Genomic DNA, 20,209 nt, shown 5'->3' on the forward strand with positions numbered 1-20,209 from the left:
CTCACCAACAGAAGTTGGTCAAATGAAAGATATCACCAAACCCACCTAGTCTCTCTAATATTACATGGTGTTTATTTTTAATCACATGTAAGGAGGCAGATCAAATAATCAATGTGCCTAATAGAATGAACATCAGCAGTACTCATCCTTTTAAATATTTTTGGTTGAGTCTTAGAGTACAAGGATATTTGACTACCCAACATCAGCAATGGATTTGAGGTAGCTCCAGTGCTCTTTCACCAGCCAAGACTTTCTAACCTCAAAGGAATAGGGAAGAGAATAATAAACCTGGTGCTATTGTTCTGGCCTCAGGACTCATGGGAAGGAAATGAAGACAGGAGCTGCAGTAGCATCTTTACCCCAATGTTATTTATATATCTTAGGTACTTAAATGGCCCTCATTACCACAATATCCGAGCACCTCACAATCTTTAATGTTTTGTTATACCCTCATAATATCCCTGTGTGCTAGAGAAGTACTATTATCCCTGTTTTAGGGGTGGGGAATTGAGCCACAATGAGATTAAGTATCTTATCTAAGGTCACACAGGAAGCCTGTGACAAAAGAAGGGAATTAAACTGGGGTCACTGAAGTTCCAGGCTAACACCCTAATCATTTGGCTGTTCTTCCTCTCTAGATTATGCTAGTAAACTGTCACAGATTACTGTTCCAAACATCTTAATGGGATTTGGATTTAGTGTTTGCTGTGTGACACAATGTGAAACTCTAAGGGATACACAGAAGTACACCCCTGTTGTACATAACTCCATGCTTGTATCTGGATAATACAAAGGCTTTGCTGTGTTCTACAGTTTGTGATTCATAGGCTTTCCTGTCTTCCTAACAAATGGTGTCAGAATAGCTCTGTCTGGAGTGACTCACCAATGTGGGTGCCTATCTCAGGGCAGACTTTTACAAACCAGGGCACAAACCTGAAACTGGTTTTGTGTTCTATAATTAGATTTCATCAGCCAAGTATTAAGTGTGAACTCCTCAAGCACTCTAATAGCCTTAATATAGAATCACAGACAGTCCCCTTGGGCACTTCAGTTTATCCTGCCACCCAGGCAAGCCTGCTTTTGCGATAGATGGCCGCACCAAAAATCATGACAATATTCAGGTTATTACCAGACCAAAGGACCAGTCACTTACTCCAGGTCAATTATACCTTAGATCTCTCACCAAAGACAATGTTTGTAGCCAATCCTGTATTAAACTAACTAAAGGTTTATTAGGAAAAAGAAAAGTTATTTACAAGGTTAAAGCATGTAAACATGCACACACAAATGAGTTACAGTCATAGGTTTCCAAAAGTAATAGAAGCTGCTGTAATGTTCAAACTCTTTATGTCCTTGAGGGCTAACCCAAGCTAAGCAGCTTGGGGATCCCTTTCTTATGCTTAGAAATACTACCCTCTCCAAATTCCAAGCAGTATAGTGATACAGATCTTCTGGTCAGGGATTTTTATTCGCTTCCTCCAGAGTTCAAACAGTGATGGGATGAGGGTTTGTGCACGTCCCTTCTTCATGGGTATGGGAGAGCAATTAATAAAGTCTTTTGTCAATTGATGTTCCACAATGGTTCATCTGGTGTCTATAGGCCTTCTTTTGTTGGACAGAAGATATCATCTCTACCAAGATTGAAATAGTAATTTACCATTAATGCTTCTTTCCTGACTCTGGAAGTTTCCAGTTTCATAGCAAACACTTTTATAGTTACAAAGCAAAGTTACATATTACCTTATGACATGGGATACTGATATTATAAGTAAGATTAATGCATGCAGCAACTCACAAGCATTTCATAAATTCCAAACATTAAACACTTCCCTATAAATCTAATACCTGTTTTAACAATACTAACACACAGGTGAGTCAGACTGATTTCCAGCTATGCATTTGTCAGTGTTCAGTGAGGCTTATGGGCCTTAACATGAGATGGCACCTGGTCTGCCAGCATTACACTGTAAGGTGGTGATTCTGTCTTAGGTAACATGCCTGAAGCACATTATCTGAGAATTTACAATCTTAAATAGAAAACAGTCAAAGAAAATGGGGAGAAAACAAAATACTTAAACTCATTTCTCCAGCTATTACTTATCATTAAGGCTAAGATTTTGTCACAGATATTTTTAGTAAAAGCCACAGCCAGGTCACAGGCAATAAAGAAAAATTTCACAGAAGCCGTGACCTGTACGTGACTTTTAATAAAAAATATCTGAGAGAAAATGGGAATCTGCAGGTCTGCACATTGCCTGCAGTGGGACAGCTGCGCAGTGACTAGGAGCTCCAGGGGCCCCCACTGTGAGTTGGGTGTCAGAGCTCCAGGGTCCCCCGCCACCCAGGGCAGGAAGCTGCAGGGCCCCTGTTGCTTGCAGCATCTGGGTGCTGCAGTGTACCCCTGTGGCCCACAGCTCCAGGAGTTCCCTGCCAGCTACTGCCGCCGGGAGCTGCAGGGTTCCCCCACTGCCTGCAGCTCCGGGGGCCCGTGGTGGCTCATGGCAGCCAGGAGCTGTGTGGTTCTTCGTCACCTGCAGGGGCCAGGAGCTCTGGGGTCCCCCCACTGCCTGCGTCAGCTTGGAGCTCCAGAAGCTGCTAGAGGTGGCGGGGGTACCTCGCAGCTCCCTGCCCTCATGGGCGGCAGGGGACCCTACAGCTCCCTACCACTGCTGGCTGAAGTCACAGAGGTCTCTGGAAGTCACAGATTCCACGACTTCCGCAACCTCGGTGACTAAATCATAGCCTTACTTAAACTTCTTTATTGCTTTATTCCTCTGTTCTGTGCTGATTTTTTTTACAAAAAGCTTTATACTGAATCTGCCAAATCTTTGTTTATGGGAGCCGGCTGGCCTGCTCACCCCATGTAAGAGATTAAGAGGAACTGTGTGGCCTCCATTTTGTTTTCAATTTTCTGTCTCTTCAGGCCCAGTCCTTCCCATTTCTTTCCCTCAAACCTTTTCTCTGGAGAATCCAAGTTAATTTAGGATTCACCCCAACATCATCTTAGTTTAATTTAAAATCCTTTTACATTACACAGGTTTACATTAATATATTTCAGTAAATGATATCAGCATGTACTTTGAAATCTTATATTCTAGATGTTGGCTTCCTTCATGTTGAGCTGTCTAAAGATCAATGCTGGACTTGTTTTGAGTCTCAAGAAATATAAAATGTTCAATGAAGTTTTTGCCCTTTTGTTGTCAGGTTACATACCTAGAGATCCTTTACCCTAGTCTGCAAAAGATCTGTTAGAGAGCATTGGTGTTCCATCTGTTTGTGAAATTGTTCACTGGGGAAGTTGATTAAAAATTCTACTCTTTCACACCCAGAGTATTCTTTCAAAGAAAAAGATGGAAGCCCCATAGTATAAGGCATTTGAAGCTAGAATGCTCAATTTTAATGGCGCATATCCTGGAGGGAACTGTCTTGCCTTTGTCAAGGTAATGAAATATAGCAGATGACAATACGTTTTTTCTGTCTTTAATTTCACTTTTGTGGTGTGTTATAAAACAAGCAAATAAACAAATTATACAGCCTTATCTGATCTTTTCTTGAATATGCTTTAATGAAGGGCTAGATTATTGATGGTAAAAAAAAATCTTCTATCTTAGATGTGTATAACCTTAATTTGGATGAACAGGTTGGATGTTCTAAATTTTTGTTTTTTTAGGTAGTAATAATTTGGCTGCGTAGACTTGGACATCCATTTTTGGCTGACATTATAGCTTCTCATCAGCTGTTTCTATTGTTTTAATGGCCAAGTAATTTTAAAAGGAACCTACATTTCCAGTCATAGAAGAGGAAGTGTATTCCCTCACACTGCATTTAGCCCATGGATGGATCTGATTGATAGCTGTGTGCACCCATGAGAAAACAGAATCCTACAAATGTTGTTTAGCAACACCCTTTCACATATAAGTAAACATATATTTCCATTTTAAGGACAAAGTGCTGGAGGGATGTTGTTACTCAATCTTCAGAAGGGTTAATGGTACAGTAGTAATGTTCTGCCTAGGGCCCTAGATATGAACAGGGCCTTTTGGTACTAGGCACTACACAAACACAAAGTAAAAAGACAGTCCCAACCCCAAAACACTTACAATCTTAAGCAGAAGATCAGAGGCAATAGTGGATATGCCAAATGAATGGGGAGAACACAAGGAAACTGAGATAGTACTGGTCAACATGATAGGCAGTGGTCACAACACAACAACTGCTTAATTGTTGTCTAGTTTTCTGTAGGCATCATGGCAGAGAAGAGTTTTAAGGAAGGATTTGAAAGAGGTCAGTGGGGTAGGCTTGTGGATGTCTACAGGGGGTCTCCTTCTGTGTATGGGGAGGTGGCATGAGAGAAAGTGATGTAGGCTGCTATCATGGGTAGAATGGAGTTGGTACTTGATAGCTTCATAGTGTGTAAGAGACGATAGCGCACCACTTTTTGAGAAGTTAGTTTTTTACTCCATTCCACTAATGTATACATTGGAAAATCATCACAGAAATGGGTGATCTGTCCTCTAGAGAAAGTGTTCCCTCTAATTTTTTACATCCATGTGCAGAATGAATTTTGTTATGTTCACCAATATGGGGGTGATGTGTGCTGGGGGTGGGGCCATGGGGTTCAGACTGTGAGAGGGGGCTCAGGGCTGGGGCAGACAGTTGGGATGTGGTGGGGTGCGGGCTCTGGGGTGGGGCCAGAGATGAGGGATTTGGAGTGCAGGCTGCCCCGGGGCTGTGGCGGGGAGAGAGGACTCCCCCCAGCCCTTTCTTGCTGCAGCAGCTTGGTGCCAGGTGAGAGGTGCCTCTCCCCAGCCACGGCAGCTCCGGCCTGGCTGGGCCGGGCTAGGGGAGGGGGCCTCTCCCTGGCAGCTCCAGCAGGCCCGGTCCGGTCCGGGATAGGGGCCACACAGCTTACAGAGCATTTAGGTCTAGACGTGGACTGATTGGGGTGTTTCAGGTCAGTGGCCGTAGCTGTTTTGGAGAGCGCATACAGTGACTACTGGCATTATATTTGGCTCAAGCCAGTCCTGTGACCTCCCCACTTTCAATAGCACTATCCTCACAAATTACAGAAAACTAACAAATCCTTCCATGCAAAGAATTAACATTTGTATTTCCTAAGAAAATGCTCAGCCATGCCGACATATTATTACATATCTATGGTAATAATGTACCATAGGCAAAATTTTGATAAGGATGTGCTTGAGTTTTGCAAACTAAATGGGCACTTGCATTGCCACTTGGGGTGAAATTGCATTTACACGCTTCCATCATATATTAGTTGAGAGAAAAAGCATATTGCACACCTAAACAAGAACAAATGATACTGGTGGTATGGCCATCTATTTAAGGATACAACATAATTAACATAATTAAGTTTGACAATTATACTTCTAAACTTATTCCAATAAATATTTTATTCTTAGGGGGAGAGTCCTAAAATCACATTATTTGCATATCTCAAATGTGAACCAAACTTTTTTTATTAACTTTTGTCCTTTTGGCAGTCACCAAATTGTTTTGGTATGCAGTAGAACTATTTCAGATCAGTGGGTCATTTCTTGCAAATTCCACTTTAAGCCACCACTTCACCTTTCTTGCTTTCTTCTTTGTCACTTTTCATGTTACTCTCTCATGATAAAATTCTAATGGAAAACTTTTTATCCCTCCTTCAAATAAGAGAAATAAAGAGAGATCCCTTAGTAATACAATGGAAAGGGATTCTTCTATTTCTTCCTAATACTCCAAAGAACAGTGGGTTTATATCCCATAATGGATCACAGAAGTCTAAACAAATACATGAAGCGGCTGAAGTTTTGTATGGTGACAGTAATATTGTTAATGTCTTCCCTATATCCAGAATATTGGTTTGCAAGTCTCAAATTAAAGGATATGTATTTACACTATACTCTTCAGAAATACCTCAAATTCTGTGTGACACCGATGCTTCCAGTATTTAGGCCTGTTGTTTAGACTCTCCTTGTTCCCAGGAGTTTTCATTAAATGCTTGGCATTCGTGGCAGGATCTCAGAGCAGACTATAACATGTGTACTTGTCTCTTGATGATTGGCTGATAAGAGACCACTAATCCAGGAGGCGCTCAAAATAGTTTGCCACTTGTTCCAGTCTTTAGACTCCAGATCTTCAACACTGTATCTTCCTGAAGACAGATTTTTGCCTATGTTAAGTATGTTTCTTAAGCTTCAATCAAACCCTTAGACAGCTCATATATTTTAAGACCAGAAGGGAGCATCAGGGTCATCTAGTCTGAACTCCTGCACGTTGCAATCCACAGAACCTTACCCTCCCACTCCTGTTATAGGCCCATAACCTCTGGCTGAGTTACTAATTTTAAATCTTGATTTTAAAGTTACAGAGAAACCAGCATTTACTCTAGTTCAAACCAGCAAATTACTCTGTGCCCCATGCTATAGAGGAAGATGACAAGCTGACAGATTTTGTCTCTGACTGCTAGGTCAATTTTTATCCTTTCATATGTCATTCCCATCCTCAGACTCAAAGCTGAAGAACAGTGCATTGACCCACTCTAAACAATATGGATATTCAGATGTGTCTGCCTCCTGTGGTTGTTCATTTGTCTGTGGTGGACAAAACCAGAATGTAATGGTAGAGGTGTCCTCTTCATTTCATTCTGCAAGGCATTCCTTGATTAAAGACCCCTCTCTTCAGAATCTGTGTACAGAACAGCTGATAGAAAGATCCATTTGTCTTGGAGTTGAGCCAAATGTTCTTGTGTGTTTCCTCCAGGTCCCTTTATTCCCAGGATTCTGTGGAGAACTGGAGAGAAGGCCAATTGGCCTGCTGAACCTGGCAGTAGATTCTCCATTTTCCGGATCTCTTGTCCCTTAGGTACAGTCAGATTCTCCTTGCTGATTCTAAGTTCATTATTCTGATCATCTGAATGCTGCGTGTTTGATCTGTTTAGATCATGATTGCTCTGTAGAAGTCTAGAAGATTCTGATGGAAAAGCAAGAAAATTTCTCTGTAAAATGGAAATGGTTTTCCATCTAGATGACAGAAAGGATCTGATTCTCAACACTTTTCCATTTTCTTTGTTCTGGACTACCAACTGTATCTCAAACAGTGTAGTCTCTCCTTCAGTTCCATAAGAGCGCATCTGGCTACAGTTTTGGCTTTTCACCCATCAGTTTGACTCTATGTTCCTTCAACCTACAGTGACAATGATTTTAAAAGGCCTATTTCACTTATGGCCTCCTGCTAGGAAGCAGCCTCTGTCCTTGGACTTTAAATGTAGTACTTAGCAAATTAATGGAACCACTGTTGGAACCACTGTCAGCATGTTTGGTGCAACGTGTGTCATTTGGATCACATAATGTTGAGATTCAGGTATTAATAGCAGGCTCACTGTATATAGCATTCCATAAGTGCAAGATGGTCTTCTTGCTAACAGCTCAGATATTTGTCAAAGATGATCCCTATTTTTCTCTTCAGCCAAGCCATACCTGTATCATTTACCCCAAGCCTCATTCTCTGTCAGTGGAAGTTTGGCTACCCTGTTCACATATTAAGAAGGCCATGAGTTACTGTCTAAACAGGACTAAGTAATTCTTCATAACAGCTAGTTTATTTGTAGTTTATGGAAATAACCCCAGAGGATCCTTGTCTCATGCTATATGATCTGTTAATATTTTTTAAATGAGCTGGAGCCTTGCTTCATTCAATGCATAAAAGGCATTTCTGCCTCAGTTGAGTGCACATTTTTTCCTTCAATAAATCGTAGACTCTACTAAAACCTATGTTAAATGCTGAAATTGAAAAATGAAGCACTCAAAAGTCAGGAAATACCCACATTAACAAATGATGGTTGTCTTAACTCTACGTCCTTTTCTATATGCATTACTAGAGAGTCTTTAATTACATGACCACATATTTGTTTTTGGTTAAGGTCTCTGTTTCATTCACAGTGCTGGTTGGATGGTGCACAATGAATGAGATGGGAATATGTTGTGAATGAGAAGATAGCTTTGCTGATGTTTTCCTTAATTTTGGCCAAATTCTGTTTACACCTGATTTAACTAGGGGACATGTTTAGGCCTCCAATGGACCAGAGGAGAGTGGTCTGGTATATAGCGTAATACAGAAAGGGAATGTAGTGAACAAAGAAGCATTTCTTGAATTTTGATTTTGCAACTTCACTATTCTTTTAACATATGTGCTTTATTTATATATATATATATATATATATATATATATATATATATATATAAAATATCAAATGAACTGTAGAGTATCCTAGAGCTTTGATGTGGGTGGGATTTATAATGAAAAGTGTTAATCATTATTTGCATTATGTGGATAGTAATTATAATGACTAGAGTTCAAATTTCTTTAATTTTAAACTTTTTAAAAATTTTTTACTTTAAATTTTGCTCAAGTGTGTAAAATGATGTCCTTGTTCTTAATGAGGAATTTCTGGTCCTTTCATTTGAGATGTTGCTGTAATAAATTTGATATCTTTAATAGCTATCCTGACAAATGATTATTTCTGTTACAGTAGTTTAAAATACCAACAAAGTAATTAAAAAAAGTTGAATATGTGCACTGCAGCTTCAGACATATTTAATGAGGTGTGAAATAGAATGTAGAAGCATTTACACATTGTATACCTGATGAAGCTAAGCATCCACAATGGTTTTCCATTATTTTTACTTTTTTGTGTGGAGTAATATACAGTGACTTCAGAAAGGTATATTGTGGTAATAGCGATAATGTGGTGTTTGTCTTCATATGTCACTTCAATAAATATTTTAACACAAATTGCCTTGAGTCTCTGCAAATCATGTAGTGTTGTCTCATACAGAAGTAGCACTGTTAAGTATTGAGCGATTTAACAGATTTGTCATAGTAATACTTCTGTTGTTGCTGATTTGCCTCTCATACTAGCTTATATCTGGCTGAGATTTGCTGCTTCAGGTTTTAGTTATTTCTTTGTGCATGGTAATATTAAGAGAAGGCAGCTCAGAAATAGCTGGTCAGTTACACTTGTGAATATGCATATTCCAGTACTTGAATAGACTGAGGTTGGGATTTTCAGAGGTGCCTAAAAGAGTTAGGTGGCCAACTTCCTTAGGCTCCTTTGAAAATCTCAGAGTGAGATAATAGTTTTTTGTCTCCTGCCTTGGGTTTATCAGCTATGAATTTTACAGTTGGGGTACTTTTACAATTGTTTCAATAAGGCCATTGTTTTGTGAATAACATAGACGGTGACACTGTTAGTAGCTGGAATTCAAAAATTCAAACCCTGCTCTTAACGTAGTGTACATACAAAAACAATGAGGAGTCCTTGTGGCACCTTGGAGACTAACAAATTTATTTGGGCATAAGCTTTCGTGGGCTAAAACACACTTCATCAAATGCATGGAGTGAAAAATACAGTAAGCTATATATATATAGCTTACTGTATTTTTACAAATACTTTTACAAATATTTACAAATATATATATATATATATATATACACACAGCACATGAAAAGATGGGAGTTGCCTTCCCAAGTCGGGGGGTCAGTGCTAACGAGCCAATTCAATTAAGGTGGAAGTGGCCTATTCTCAATAAGACAAAAAGGGATGAATATTAACAGAGGGGCATTGCTGGCACACGGTGGCATATATCACATTGGTAGATGTGCAGATGAACGAGCCCCTGATGGTGTGGCGGATGTGATTAGGTCCTATGATGGTGTCCCTTGAATAGATATGCGGACAAAGTTGGCAATAGGGTTTGCTGCAGGGATTGGTTCCTCGGTTAGTGATTTTGTTATGTGGTGTGTAGTTGCTGGTGAGTATTTGCTTCAGGTTGGGGGGCTGTCTGTAAGCGAGGACTGGCCTGTTTCCCAAGGTCTGTGAGAGTGAGGGATCGTCCTTCAGGATAGGTTGTAGATCCTTGATGATGTGCTGGAGAGGTTTTAGTTGGGGGCTATAGGTTACGGTTAGTGGCGTTCTGTTACTTTCTTTGTTGGGCCTGTCCTGTAGTAGGTGGCTTCTGGGTACCCTTCTGGCTCTGTCATTCTGTTTCTTCACTTCACCAGGTGGGTACTGTAGTTTTAAGAACGATTGATAGAGATCCTGTCTCTATCTGAGGGATTGGAGCAAACACGGTTGTATTTTAGAGCTTGGCTGAAGACAATGGATCATGTGATGTGGTCTGGATGAAAGCATGTAGGTAAGTATAGCGGTCAGTTGGTTTCCGGTATAAAGTGGTGGTTATGCAACCATCGCTTATTTGCACTGTAGTGTCCAGGAAGTGGATCTCTTGTGTGGACTGGTCCAGGCTGAGGTTGATGGTGGGATGGAAATTGTTGAAATCATGGTGGAATTCCTCAAGGGCTTCTTTTCCATGGGTCCAGATGATGAAGATGTCATCAATATAGCACAAGTAGAGTAGGAGTGCTAGGGGACGAAAGCTGAGGAAGCGTTGTTCTAAATCAGCCATAAAAATGTTGGCATACTGTGGGGCCATGTGGGTACCCACAGCAGTGCCGCTGATTTGAAGGTATACATTGTCCCCAAATGTGAAATAGTTGTGGGTAAGGACAAAGTTCAGCCACCAGGTTTGCCGTGACATCGGGGATACTGTTTCTGATGGCTTGTAGACCATCTTTGTGCGGAATGTTGGTGTAGAGAGCTTCTACATCCATAGTGGATAGTACATCCACAGTACATCCAGTGTCTCACCCCCCACACCCAATAATGGCCTGATAGTACCCCTTTTCTGTGTTTTACCTTTAATGTTATCTTAAATAGCAACAAACAGCAGCTGCAATCTAAACTGTCTCCTGAATTTAGCTATTCCTAGGTTTGCTTTACCCTGAGTGATCCCCTCTGCCCCTACTCCTAATTGTCTTTTGACTCAGAGAGACACTCAGGCTGTCTACACTACACTATATTCCACCTCCCCCCATTCCTGCTCAGCCACATAAGTTACACGGACAGTGTTATGTTGGCAGGAGAGCTTTTCCTGCCAACAAAGCTTATGCCGCTTGTGGAGGTGTTTTTTTTATGCTGACGGGAGAGCTCTCTCTAGCCCTAGTCAGCTGGCAGGAGCCAGCCACTGGTTTTTCTTTGCTGTGTAGACATACCCATGGAGCTGCTGTTCAGGTCCTGACAGAAATATATTTAAAATTCTGTGTTTTAGCCAAATTGGCAAATTCCTTTGAGAAACACTGAGGCCCATTGTTGGAGATAATCTTTTCGGGGATTTCAAAAATATTAGGGGAGCAAATCTGTGAAAGGGCAAATGAGGTACCTGCACAAATGGCTAATTAGGTGTGTTTGTATCTAAAGTTACCATGCAGTTTACACACAGTTAGCAAATTGTGCACTGTAACTGCATTTTTGCATGCATTGTGAACCTGATTTAAAAATCTAGTTCAAAGCCTTCAGTCTGTGAATTGTTGTGCTGCTTCTAATATTGTTCAGGTTTTCTAAATAAAAGAGTCTATATAATAATACAAAACAATAATGCTTTCTGCATTTTTCTTCATAAACAAATCCATTCTAGTGGTCTGCCATGATCTTTATGGCATTTCATTTGGCACTTGGTTCATTTGTGTTTTTTCTGCCATTTTCATAACAGATTTGATGCTTTGAGACCAGTTGATGAACATATTGAGACACAGATCCAAAAGACTATATCTTGGGCTCTTTGTTTACATATGCCCAATTGTTCACTGATGTAGATAGATCTTGCTTAGTGGATGTGAAAAAAAAACATTTTTTCCTCTTTTATACATTGATTTCCAAAAGTATGGTATGCTAAGGATTATGTCAATATTTTGTACTGATGTGACATTTCTTTCTAATATCTATTATTATTCTTTTTATTATTAATCACTGTTGTATTGAGTTAGTAGTCAAAAGCTCAGTTAGGAGTGGGGTCCCATTGTACTAGTTGTACAAATGTGTCCATTTGATCAACAGTATTTCTAAACTCATTTGTTCATATTTTTCAGGATGGGTTGATTCGAAGCACCAATTTTAATAGTTAAATTAGCAAGTAGGAAACATTGACTTAAAGAATTGATTTTAATCTTGTTCTGCATTTGTAGTTTTTAGTTATTTTCCTAAATAAAGGTTGATTTTCATTGGTTGGTAATTATTAAAACATGTTGATTTGCAACTAATATAGCATTTACACTAACTTCTTTTTGATAACCAGGAGGATACACTGTATATGTATACGTTTATTTAAGCAATTACATTGCTTAACATACTTTTTTTTCAGATTCTTAGTTTTTACATTTTTATTATGTTAGAAAATCGTGAATAATGCATTTTTAGTTATCAGATGATTAATTTTTTACTCATAATTAGTGTCAAGGTCCATTTGAATGGACCTTAAGATTCAACTAAAATGAGCAAAACTAGTATTTTAAAGTTGTTTTTATTTGTTAAATATAATTACGGTACCTTAAATGTGCTGGATACATAAGGGAAAAAATTAAGTGTATCAAAACATGTTTTGAATTAAAAATGAACTGATTTATTAATCACAGGAAGTTTTATCTGTAGTTAGTGAATGAAACTGATTGTTTTTGGTCACCATGCCCTTTGAATTTTTAGAATTAGTAGGTTTCATCCTCTGCACACATTATTTTTATTAATAAATGGGGAGAAGAGGTTTTTTCAATTCCCACTTATTTTCTCAATTTTGAGTGAGCTAGTCAATGAAATGAGTTGGTTGAATAAACTGATATGGAGAAAATATTCTCTTTGTACCTGAATAAGTGGTTACTGCTGTCAAAAGCTGGTTTAACACTTCAACAAGCTCTGATTCCAGGTGCTTAGCCAGTGACTTCCATCAATTCAGTGGTTGGATTTTTCTTTAAAACTTCAGCAGCAAACGTATACTTTTATTTAAGTGACTTTAATAAATTATAGCAACTTTGTGTTAATGTAAATTGTCATAATTTCAACTACTTTTAAATAGGTTTATTTTAAAAAATATATTTAATTTAAATTAAAAATCATTAATTTTTATCCACCTTGATATTTTTATTTCACTTTTAAAATTCCTTTTTGTAGCATTGTGATAGCAGTGTTGGTACCAGGATATTAGACAACGGGCAAGTCTACGCTACAAAATTAAGTCGACCGAAGTTACATCAACGTACAGCCACCACAGTAATTAAATCACTTTTACATGTCCACACTACGCTCCTTGTATCAGCGGTGTAGACACTTACAGAGTTAGGTCGACGTAAACTGCCTTACGTTGACGTAACTCTGTAGTGTAGACCAAGCCAACTTGGGTGAGGTAATATCTTCTATTGGACCACCTTCTCTTGGTGAAAGACAAGCTTTTGAGCCTACTCAGGGCTCTTCTTCAGATCTGGGAAATATATTCCGAGTTTTACAGCTAAATACAATGTGGAATAAATCGTTTAGCATAAGTAGTTAATACACACTGTAAGGGACCATTCAAGGTAAAGTGGCCAGTTAACACCTCGACAGTCATAGGACAAAAAAAAGGAGTTAGTAGGTTACAGGTTCTTGTAATAATCCCTAGATCGAATATCTTTATTAAGTCCATGATTTTCAATGGGTAGCTAAGTTATGACTTTTAAGCTCGTAGCTCATCTTCAGAAAGTGTTGTGCAGATTTCCTTTGAGGATTAGGACTGAGAAGTCAAATATGGAGTGATTGCTTTGTGAAAAATTTCACCTGTGGGTGATATGGTGCTCTTGTCTTATATCGTTTTTCTGTGTGAGTTCATTTGAGAGTGTAATGATTGTCTTGTTTCAGCCACATAGTTGATATTGGGGCATTTAGTGCATGGGATGAGGTACCTCACATTTTGTGATATGCATGTAGGAGCCATGTGTGACTGGGTGCCTGGGATAGATCACACTGAGAATACCACACTGAGGGCATGAAGCAAAAAATAGGGCAGACAATCCCCCAAAACTGTGATTTGTTCTATAATTAGATTCACCAAGCCAGTAACAAAAGAGCTTCCACACTACCACACTGGTTAACCAGAAGCCAAACACAGTCTGCTTTAAGCATTTCAGCCCTTGACTCCCATCCAGACAATCAAGTCTAATATATTGAGAGGTTACTGAAACCTCATTTCACCATATGTGAGAATCTTACTGATCCCAAAGTATCAGACACTTACCCCAGATCAATATATATCTTAGATCTTACCCAAATGTCACGCTGTCAGCCAATCCTTAGTAAACTAACTGAAGATTTATTAATAAAAGAAAAGAAGAGAGTTATAAATGATTAATAGAACACACACGTACAAATGATTACAAAGTCCTTATATCAGGTTTCTGGCAGTGATGGAATAGACCGCTGGTTTGCAAAGTCTCTCTGGTAACCTCTAAAAGATTGGAAGGTCCTCCATAGTTCAAGATGTTGCTTTTTGTTGTAAATCCACAGTGCAGAGAATTAGACCAGGAAAGAGGCAAAATGGAGGTGTCTCAGGATCTTTTATATCCTTTGCCATGTACATGGAGGTTTACTGTCCCAACCAAAGCCAGTAGCCTACATACATGGAAAGTAACTGGCCCAAGATGGAGTCCAGGGTCACATGTCCTTACATACCCTTACATGCTTTGTTGTCTCACAGGGGCAGCAATTGCCCATATTCTTTCTGAGACATCCACAGGAAATGCTTACTGGGTGGGATGAATTTCTTCAATGGCCCATTAAGAGCATGGCATGTTCTTAATTGTCCATCAACACATGGCTGTTTAGCCCTGATAGAAAAGTATAATCTATCTGGAGGGTATTTCCCAGAAACAAAACATATGTTGGAGATACAAATACATAGCCAATATTCATAACTTTAGCTATAAAGATGATAAATGCATATAAAGAGAATAATCCTATGTGATAGATTATAACTTTTCCATTGACACTTTACATGGTACACTTTGTATAAAAATCGTTGCAATTGTATAACAGTGGTAACAATGATACAAATGGTCATTTTTCTTATACATAGAATCACACCATCAATCTTGAAAGATGTGGTGTGGGGATATTTATCATTATAGCACTGGAGATATTCTCTAATTGCTGTAATTTCCAATAACTTTTTGGAAGAATCTGGAGTACCACATGGATCTACATATCCATTCCATTATTTATATCACTGTGCTCTGTGTGTGCCGAAAGTCTGCAGGAGAGCAACTAAAGAGGTTTGAGCCTGGAACTCAGTTGCATAGTGTTGTTCAGTTTTTAGCCCATGGTAGACTGATCCTTCTTTCTCTTACGTTCTGGAGACTCCCCCTACTTTTATATAGTACAATAATATATATCCATTTTATGTGTACGTATAATGGAGTTCCTTAGATTTTTTTTTTAATGGGTTGTTCTTGGAATAGATAAGGTGAATATTCACATGTTGATATTATTCAACTGAATATATTAATTGTAAGGGTAACAAAATATTGAAATAAATTACTTTAACTGATCATTGGAGTTATTTTCAATTCTTACTATTTTTAAAAGGTATATGTTATTTACTGTCATAACCTTTAACTGTAAACTTGTATGGGATTAAGTAAGTAGTTTTTCCCCTGTGTGTCTTTTATCCATCCAGAGAACAATTCTTCAGTTGTTTCTCACTTTACACATTTAGGGACTGTCATCACTGTCTGTTCTTTAGATTGAATTTATGTTATAGGTCATCCATTTGGTTTCTTAAAGTTTTACGTCCTTGATAATTTTTGTTATCATGACAGGATGCAAAATAACATGCACAGCTTAGAAAGTCAGGTCATATAAATGAAGAGTTAATGGTTTGGTCTTATCCACATTTTTTATAACTATTTTTAATCAAGTTTGTTAATTAAAGTGATTTAATTTGATGCTTTGTAATATCATCAGCTCTCTCACACATGCTTTTCTATTGGTAGAAGATTTGAACCCATAATAAAAATCTCTTGGTGGTTTTGACCAATTTTATGGCTAGTTAACAGGGATTAAATAAATTTTGTACTGATTAAATAGATGTATTTGTTTTTAATCAATAATACATAATTCATTTTTAAATTAGGCTGCAAGCTAATATTGGCAATTGTGCTTGAAATGCAATCACTTTCCTGCTCTTCTAAGGATGGTAGTCAGCCATCACCTAGTAAGTTTCCTATAAAGACTTTGTATTGTACAGTTTTCAGTTGGTTCAGACTTTTAAAGCCGTCAAACAAGATTTAAGTAATTGCTTTATTTTTATGTTTTTTAACTGTACTTAAAACGTTTTTTGCTTGTTTGGCTCTCCTTGTGCCCACAGTACTGCTTCACAATCCTATTGTGGAGAGAGTGCTATAGAACGTTTAAACTCAAGCCCCTACCTACTCTTGGCTCTTCTTCCCCTGAAGTTAGAGTTCAGTTCTTCTGTCTGGAAAAACTGAAATTGATTAGATTTGAAATTACGTGTCCTTTTAAATTAAATCTTAAATTCTGCAAAAAATGATGAGTGAGACCCTTTTCATCAAGGTACATTTCCTACTTGTCACCAGTGAGTAGATCTGTGAAGTCCTGCTTGTAACCCATGGTTATAATCTATTGAGGAGAAAATTGAGCAGTTAGAGGGTAATTTTTTTTATCTAATAAAATTAAAAAATTTAAGAATCTGATTTTTAAAAAATAAGAAGGAAAAGTGAGCTTGCTCAGTTAAACTAGTGATTTAAAGAAAATCAGGAACTGCAACACTCACAGCAATATTAATCTGGCCATATCCTTCACGCCTTTGGAAATATATTTCAAAAATATTAATCTAATACAGATTTAACAAATCAATTGGGAATAGAAGATTCTACATATTTACAATAAATTTGAAATAAAATTGCTCTGGGACTCTTAACTCTTGCATTTCCTGATATTTTTTCATTTTAACTGTGCAGCCTTTGAACCAGATAATGCCTTATAGATACTGGCCCACATTATGCATGAAGTAGAACTGTAGTACTTCAGGGGGACCTGCAAAAGAGATTGTACCTCAGGGCATAGGGGGAGAGCAAATACTGCATTACAGGGGTATAGCTAGCTCCAGATACAGTCATCCATGTTTCCTTCCAGAGGCAGCGTTGGATGTTTATTGTAGTCAATTATCATGCCAACATTTTCTGCAGGGTGTCATTCCTATCCTGATAATGCCCTTCACCATAAATTTTGGTTAAAAGGTCCTTGGTTTTTATCTGGAATGGGTTAAAGTCAATAGAAAAGTCCGTCCAAATTTTTGTCTCATTTGACACCAAGAGATTAGGTGAAACTTTCTCCAAGGGAATTATATATAAATGGCTGTATCGTATCATATTCGTTGTTACATCTTAATCTGATTTATTGTTATATCTGAATCTTCAGAGCATATAAAGGTATATGTAGTCTCAGGTACATCAGTAATAGTAGCTAGCCTTACATCAGTTTATATCCAGGAGTTCTGCAGGACAGCCACATGGCATTCGCTATATTTTCTTCAAAACTCTCGTTTGGATTCAGCATCCTTGTTTCTTCAATAGATGATATTTTGGGTCAGACTCTGATACCCTTACTTAAGTTGTACAGTATCTTATTCAGCAGGTCATTAAGATACTGCTGCATGTGAGTCAGGTGGCACAATCTGTTTTTTTATCAGGTAACAGAATTGAGTAGGGGACTCAGGGAAACCTTATAGTTTTTTAATGTAAGTGTTTGCTTAAAATGGTTTATTCCTGGGATAGTTTCACTGCCCCAAAATGAAAAGGATTGTTCCATGCTTTCATTCCTCCAAAAAGTAAAAGAGTACACTGGCTAGAGCTAGGTGTAGTATATGCAGAGCTGCCAAGCGGGTCCACCAGAGATATTCTTTCACCATTTCTGTTCCACTCTGGGCCTTTCTAGAGCAGAAGGTGGCACTCGTTTCCTGTTACTTGTTGTTGTCATTTTCCTGATTTGGACAATTATCCACTAAGGGCTAGAAATAAACCATCAAACTCATTTCACTTGTGATGAGCCTTAGATGGAGGAATGCATTAAATTGCTTTTTGGCCTCAGATTCCTTTGTCTTGTCTCTTTATTTTTTAGTTTCTTCCTCTTTGCATTTTTCTATACTTTCTTGAGTTTCTCCTTTCACCTTTTAGATTGTATTTTTAATCCTCTGCTAACTTCTTGCATTTTCTTAAAATCTGAAATTTGATGTTTGCTGTTGTAAATGACAGTGGGCTAGAACTTTGTGCAAAATACATTCACACTGTTAGAGCTACTTGCTATGTCGTCTTAATCATAAAACCAAGATTTGTTACTTGAAAATGAATGGAAAAAAATGCTGACATTTATATGTGACTTTTGGTGTGCATTTTGTTTTCAGGTAAGAATAAAGAGATGCTCCTAGGTTACCCCACCAGGCGTCGTAGTTGTGCTTTTGTAAATACTCCATCTCCATGTGTTAACAAAGCTATTAATCACATTCGAGAGCTGGAAATAAAGATAGAAAGCTCCTTTCAACAGGTACTGTATGACTAAAAATTGTCAAATGTTAACAGAATCTTGGGTCTGTATAGATAACCAGATTGTATCTTTGAAAAGGATTTCCATTTTATAATAATGGAAAGTAGTATACTCTCTCTAAACCAATGTCAGGCTAGTTCATTTACTAGTCAAGACATTTTTTTAGCTATGTACAGTCCTGGTCAAACTACCTCATTAAAATTAAGCTGTCTTCTGTCTGTTTCACACATCATCATCCAAAGGCACATAGAGGACATCTTGATTTTTCCTAAGCCAAATTGTTCCAGTATATTCAATGGTATTCAATAAACTTTTTTTGACACTAAACCAACTAGATAGATAAATTTGATCTGTGTACCACTGTGTCATTTTTAATAAGTGATTTTGTTTTCTAACAACATTTAATAGTTCTTTGATTTAAAAATAAAAGGCAGTGTTTCTTTATTCTAATGTCCACTAAAAAGCATGGGTTGATAACACTGCATCTAATTTTCTCTTACCTGGTTATATGTTGGTAGAATTGAGACTGATGCATCTTCTTTTCCTAGAGCTTGTTATGTAGGATTTCCCAAACTTTGGAAAACTTTGCAGGAGGATTGGAAGGTGGCTTGCAGCTGGCGTATACATTTTAAAAAGAATATGAGTAGGGAAGCTAAGTTGAGGGGAGAAAAGAAGACATGAGGGAGGTGATACATACTGGCAGATAGGTAGAAGAAAGATAAAATGTATATGTGTGTGTATAGTACAGTAACAGGAAATTTGCCACACACTTCTCTGGGAACATGATCGGGGTCATTGAGAGAATATACTCTTATATGAGGAGCTTTTTCCAAATAGCAATTAGTAAAGTTAAAGGGAGAACCTACCCTGCCTCCTTCATGTTTATGAAGAAAGTGGAGAAACTGTATGTAAAGATACCTTGCAAAATTGGGTAATAGATAATGTTTATAAAATGGCATCTTTTTTTGTTTTCTTTTGTATTGACAAAGACTGTTTTTGAGTATTATTTATTCATAATTTCTGGCATGGTATGGAGCAGGTATTATTAGAAATTTTTTAAAAAACGACTCTTATTTAGAGTTGGTTATCATTTATCTTATTTATCTGAAAAGATATTAAAGAGCTCATATATATTTGGGATATACACAATTCCAAAGACATGTTAGCTATAATTATTTTTAAAGCAGATAAAAACAAATTCATGTTTATGTACATTGATGTGTCCCCCTTGCAATGGAAAGTTTAGTGACGTGTTACATTTACATTAGAAAACATGTATTTGACCAAGATGCCTTAGTGAAATATAGCTTTTATGTTTGCAGCATGATCGTACACTTGAGAAGGAGAAAATGCCATGGTAAGAATTATACATGATTTTTGTTTTAATGCCAGATCATTGTTTGATAAGTTAGTCTGCCTAAAAAACACACTACATGAACTTCAGCACTTTACACATTTTCCGCCGTGCTTTGAATGGAACTATAATTACCATACTTTTTTTATATAGCATTTTGGGGAACTGGATGGCTCCTGGGATCGATAATGGTATATGGAGCATTTGACCTAAATGACTAGTTGATGATGTCAGTGGGATTTGTTAGGTGCTCATCACGTCTGAAAATCAGGCTGTTTAGTTAGGTGCCAAAATATGGAAGTTGTAGCTCTACTGTAGAGTCCCATTTTTAAAATCTTGGCCTTGAAGTATTAAGTGTGAAGGCCAGACTAGTTATG

At 37.8% G+C, this 20,209-nt stretch overlaps 1 protein-coding gene across 1 annotated transcript in view; it reads left to right on the forward strand.

Annotated features, from left to right (window-relative positions):
- Positions 1–20,209, forward strand: part of CCDC178 (coiled-coil domain containing 178) — a 352,723-nt gene that overhangs the window by 14,793 nt on the left and 317,721 nt on the right. The window contains exons 2-3 of the mRNA XM_074944428.1: positions 18,339–18,478; positions 19,801–19,835. Of these exons, the coding sequence (XP_074800529.1) occupies positions 18,353–18,478; positions 19,801–19,835 (161 nt within the window). The 5' untranslated portion in view covers positions 18,339–18,352. The remainder of the gene's footprint in view (positions 1–18,338; positions 18,479–19,800; positions 19,836–20,209) is intronic.

The sequence above is a fragment of the Natator depressus genome, chromosome 2 (genome assembly GCF_965152275.1).
Source record: "Natator depressus isolate rNatDep1 chromosome 2, rNatDep2.hap1, whole genome shotgun sequence".
Classification (NCBI taxonomy): Eukaryota; Metazoa; Chordata; order Testudines; family Cheloniidae; genus Natator; species Natator depressus.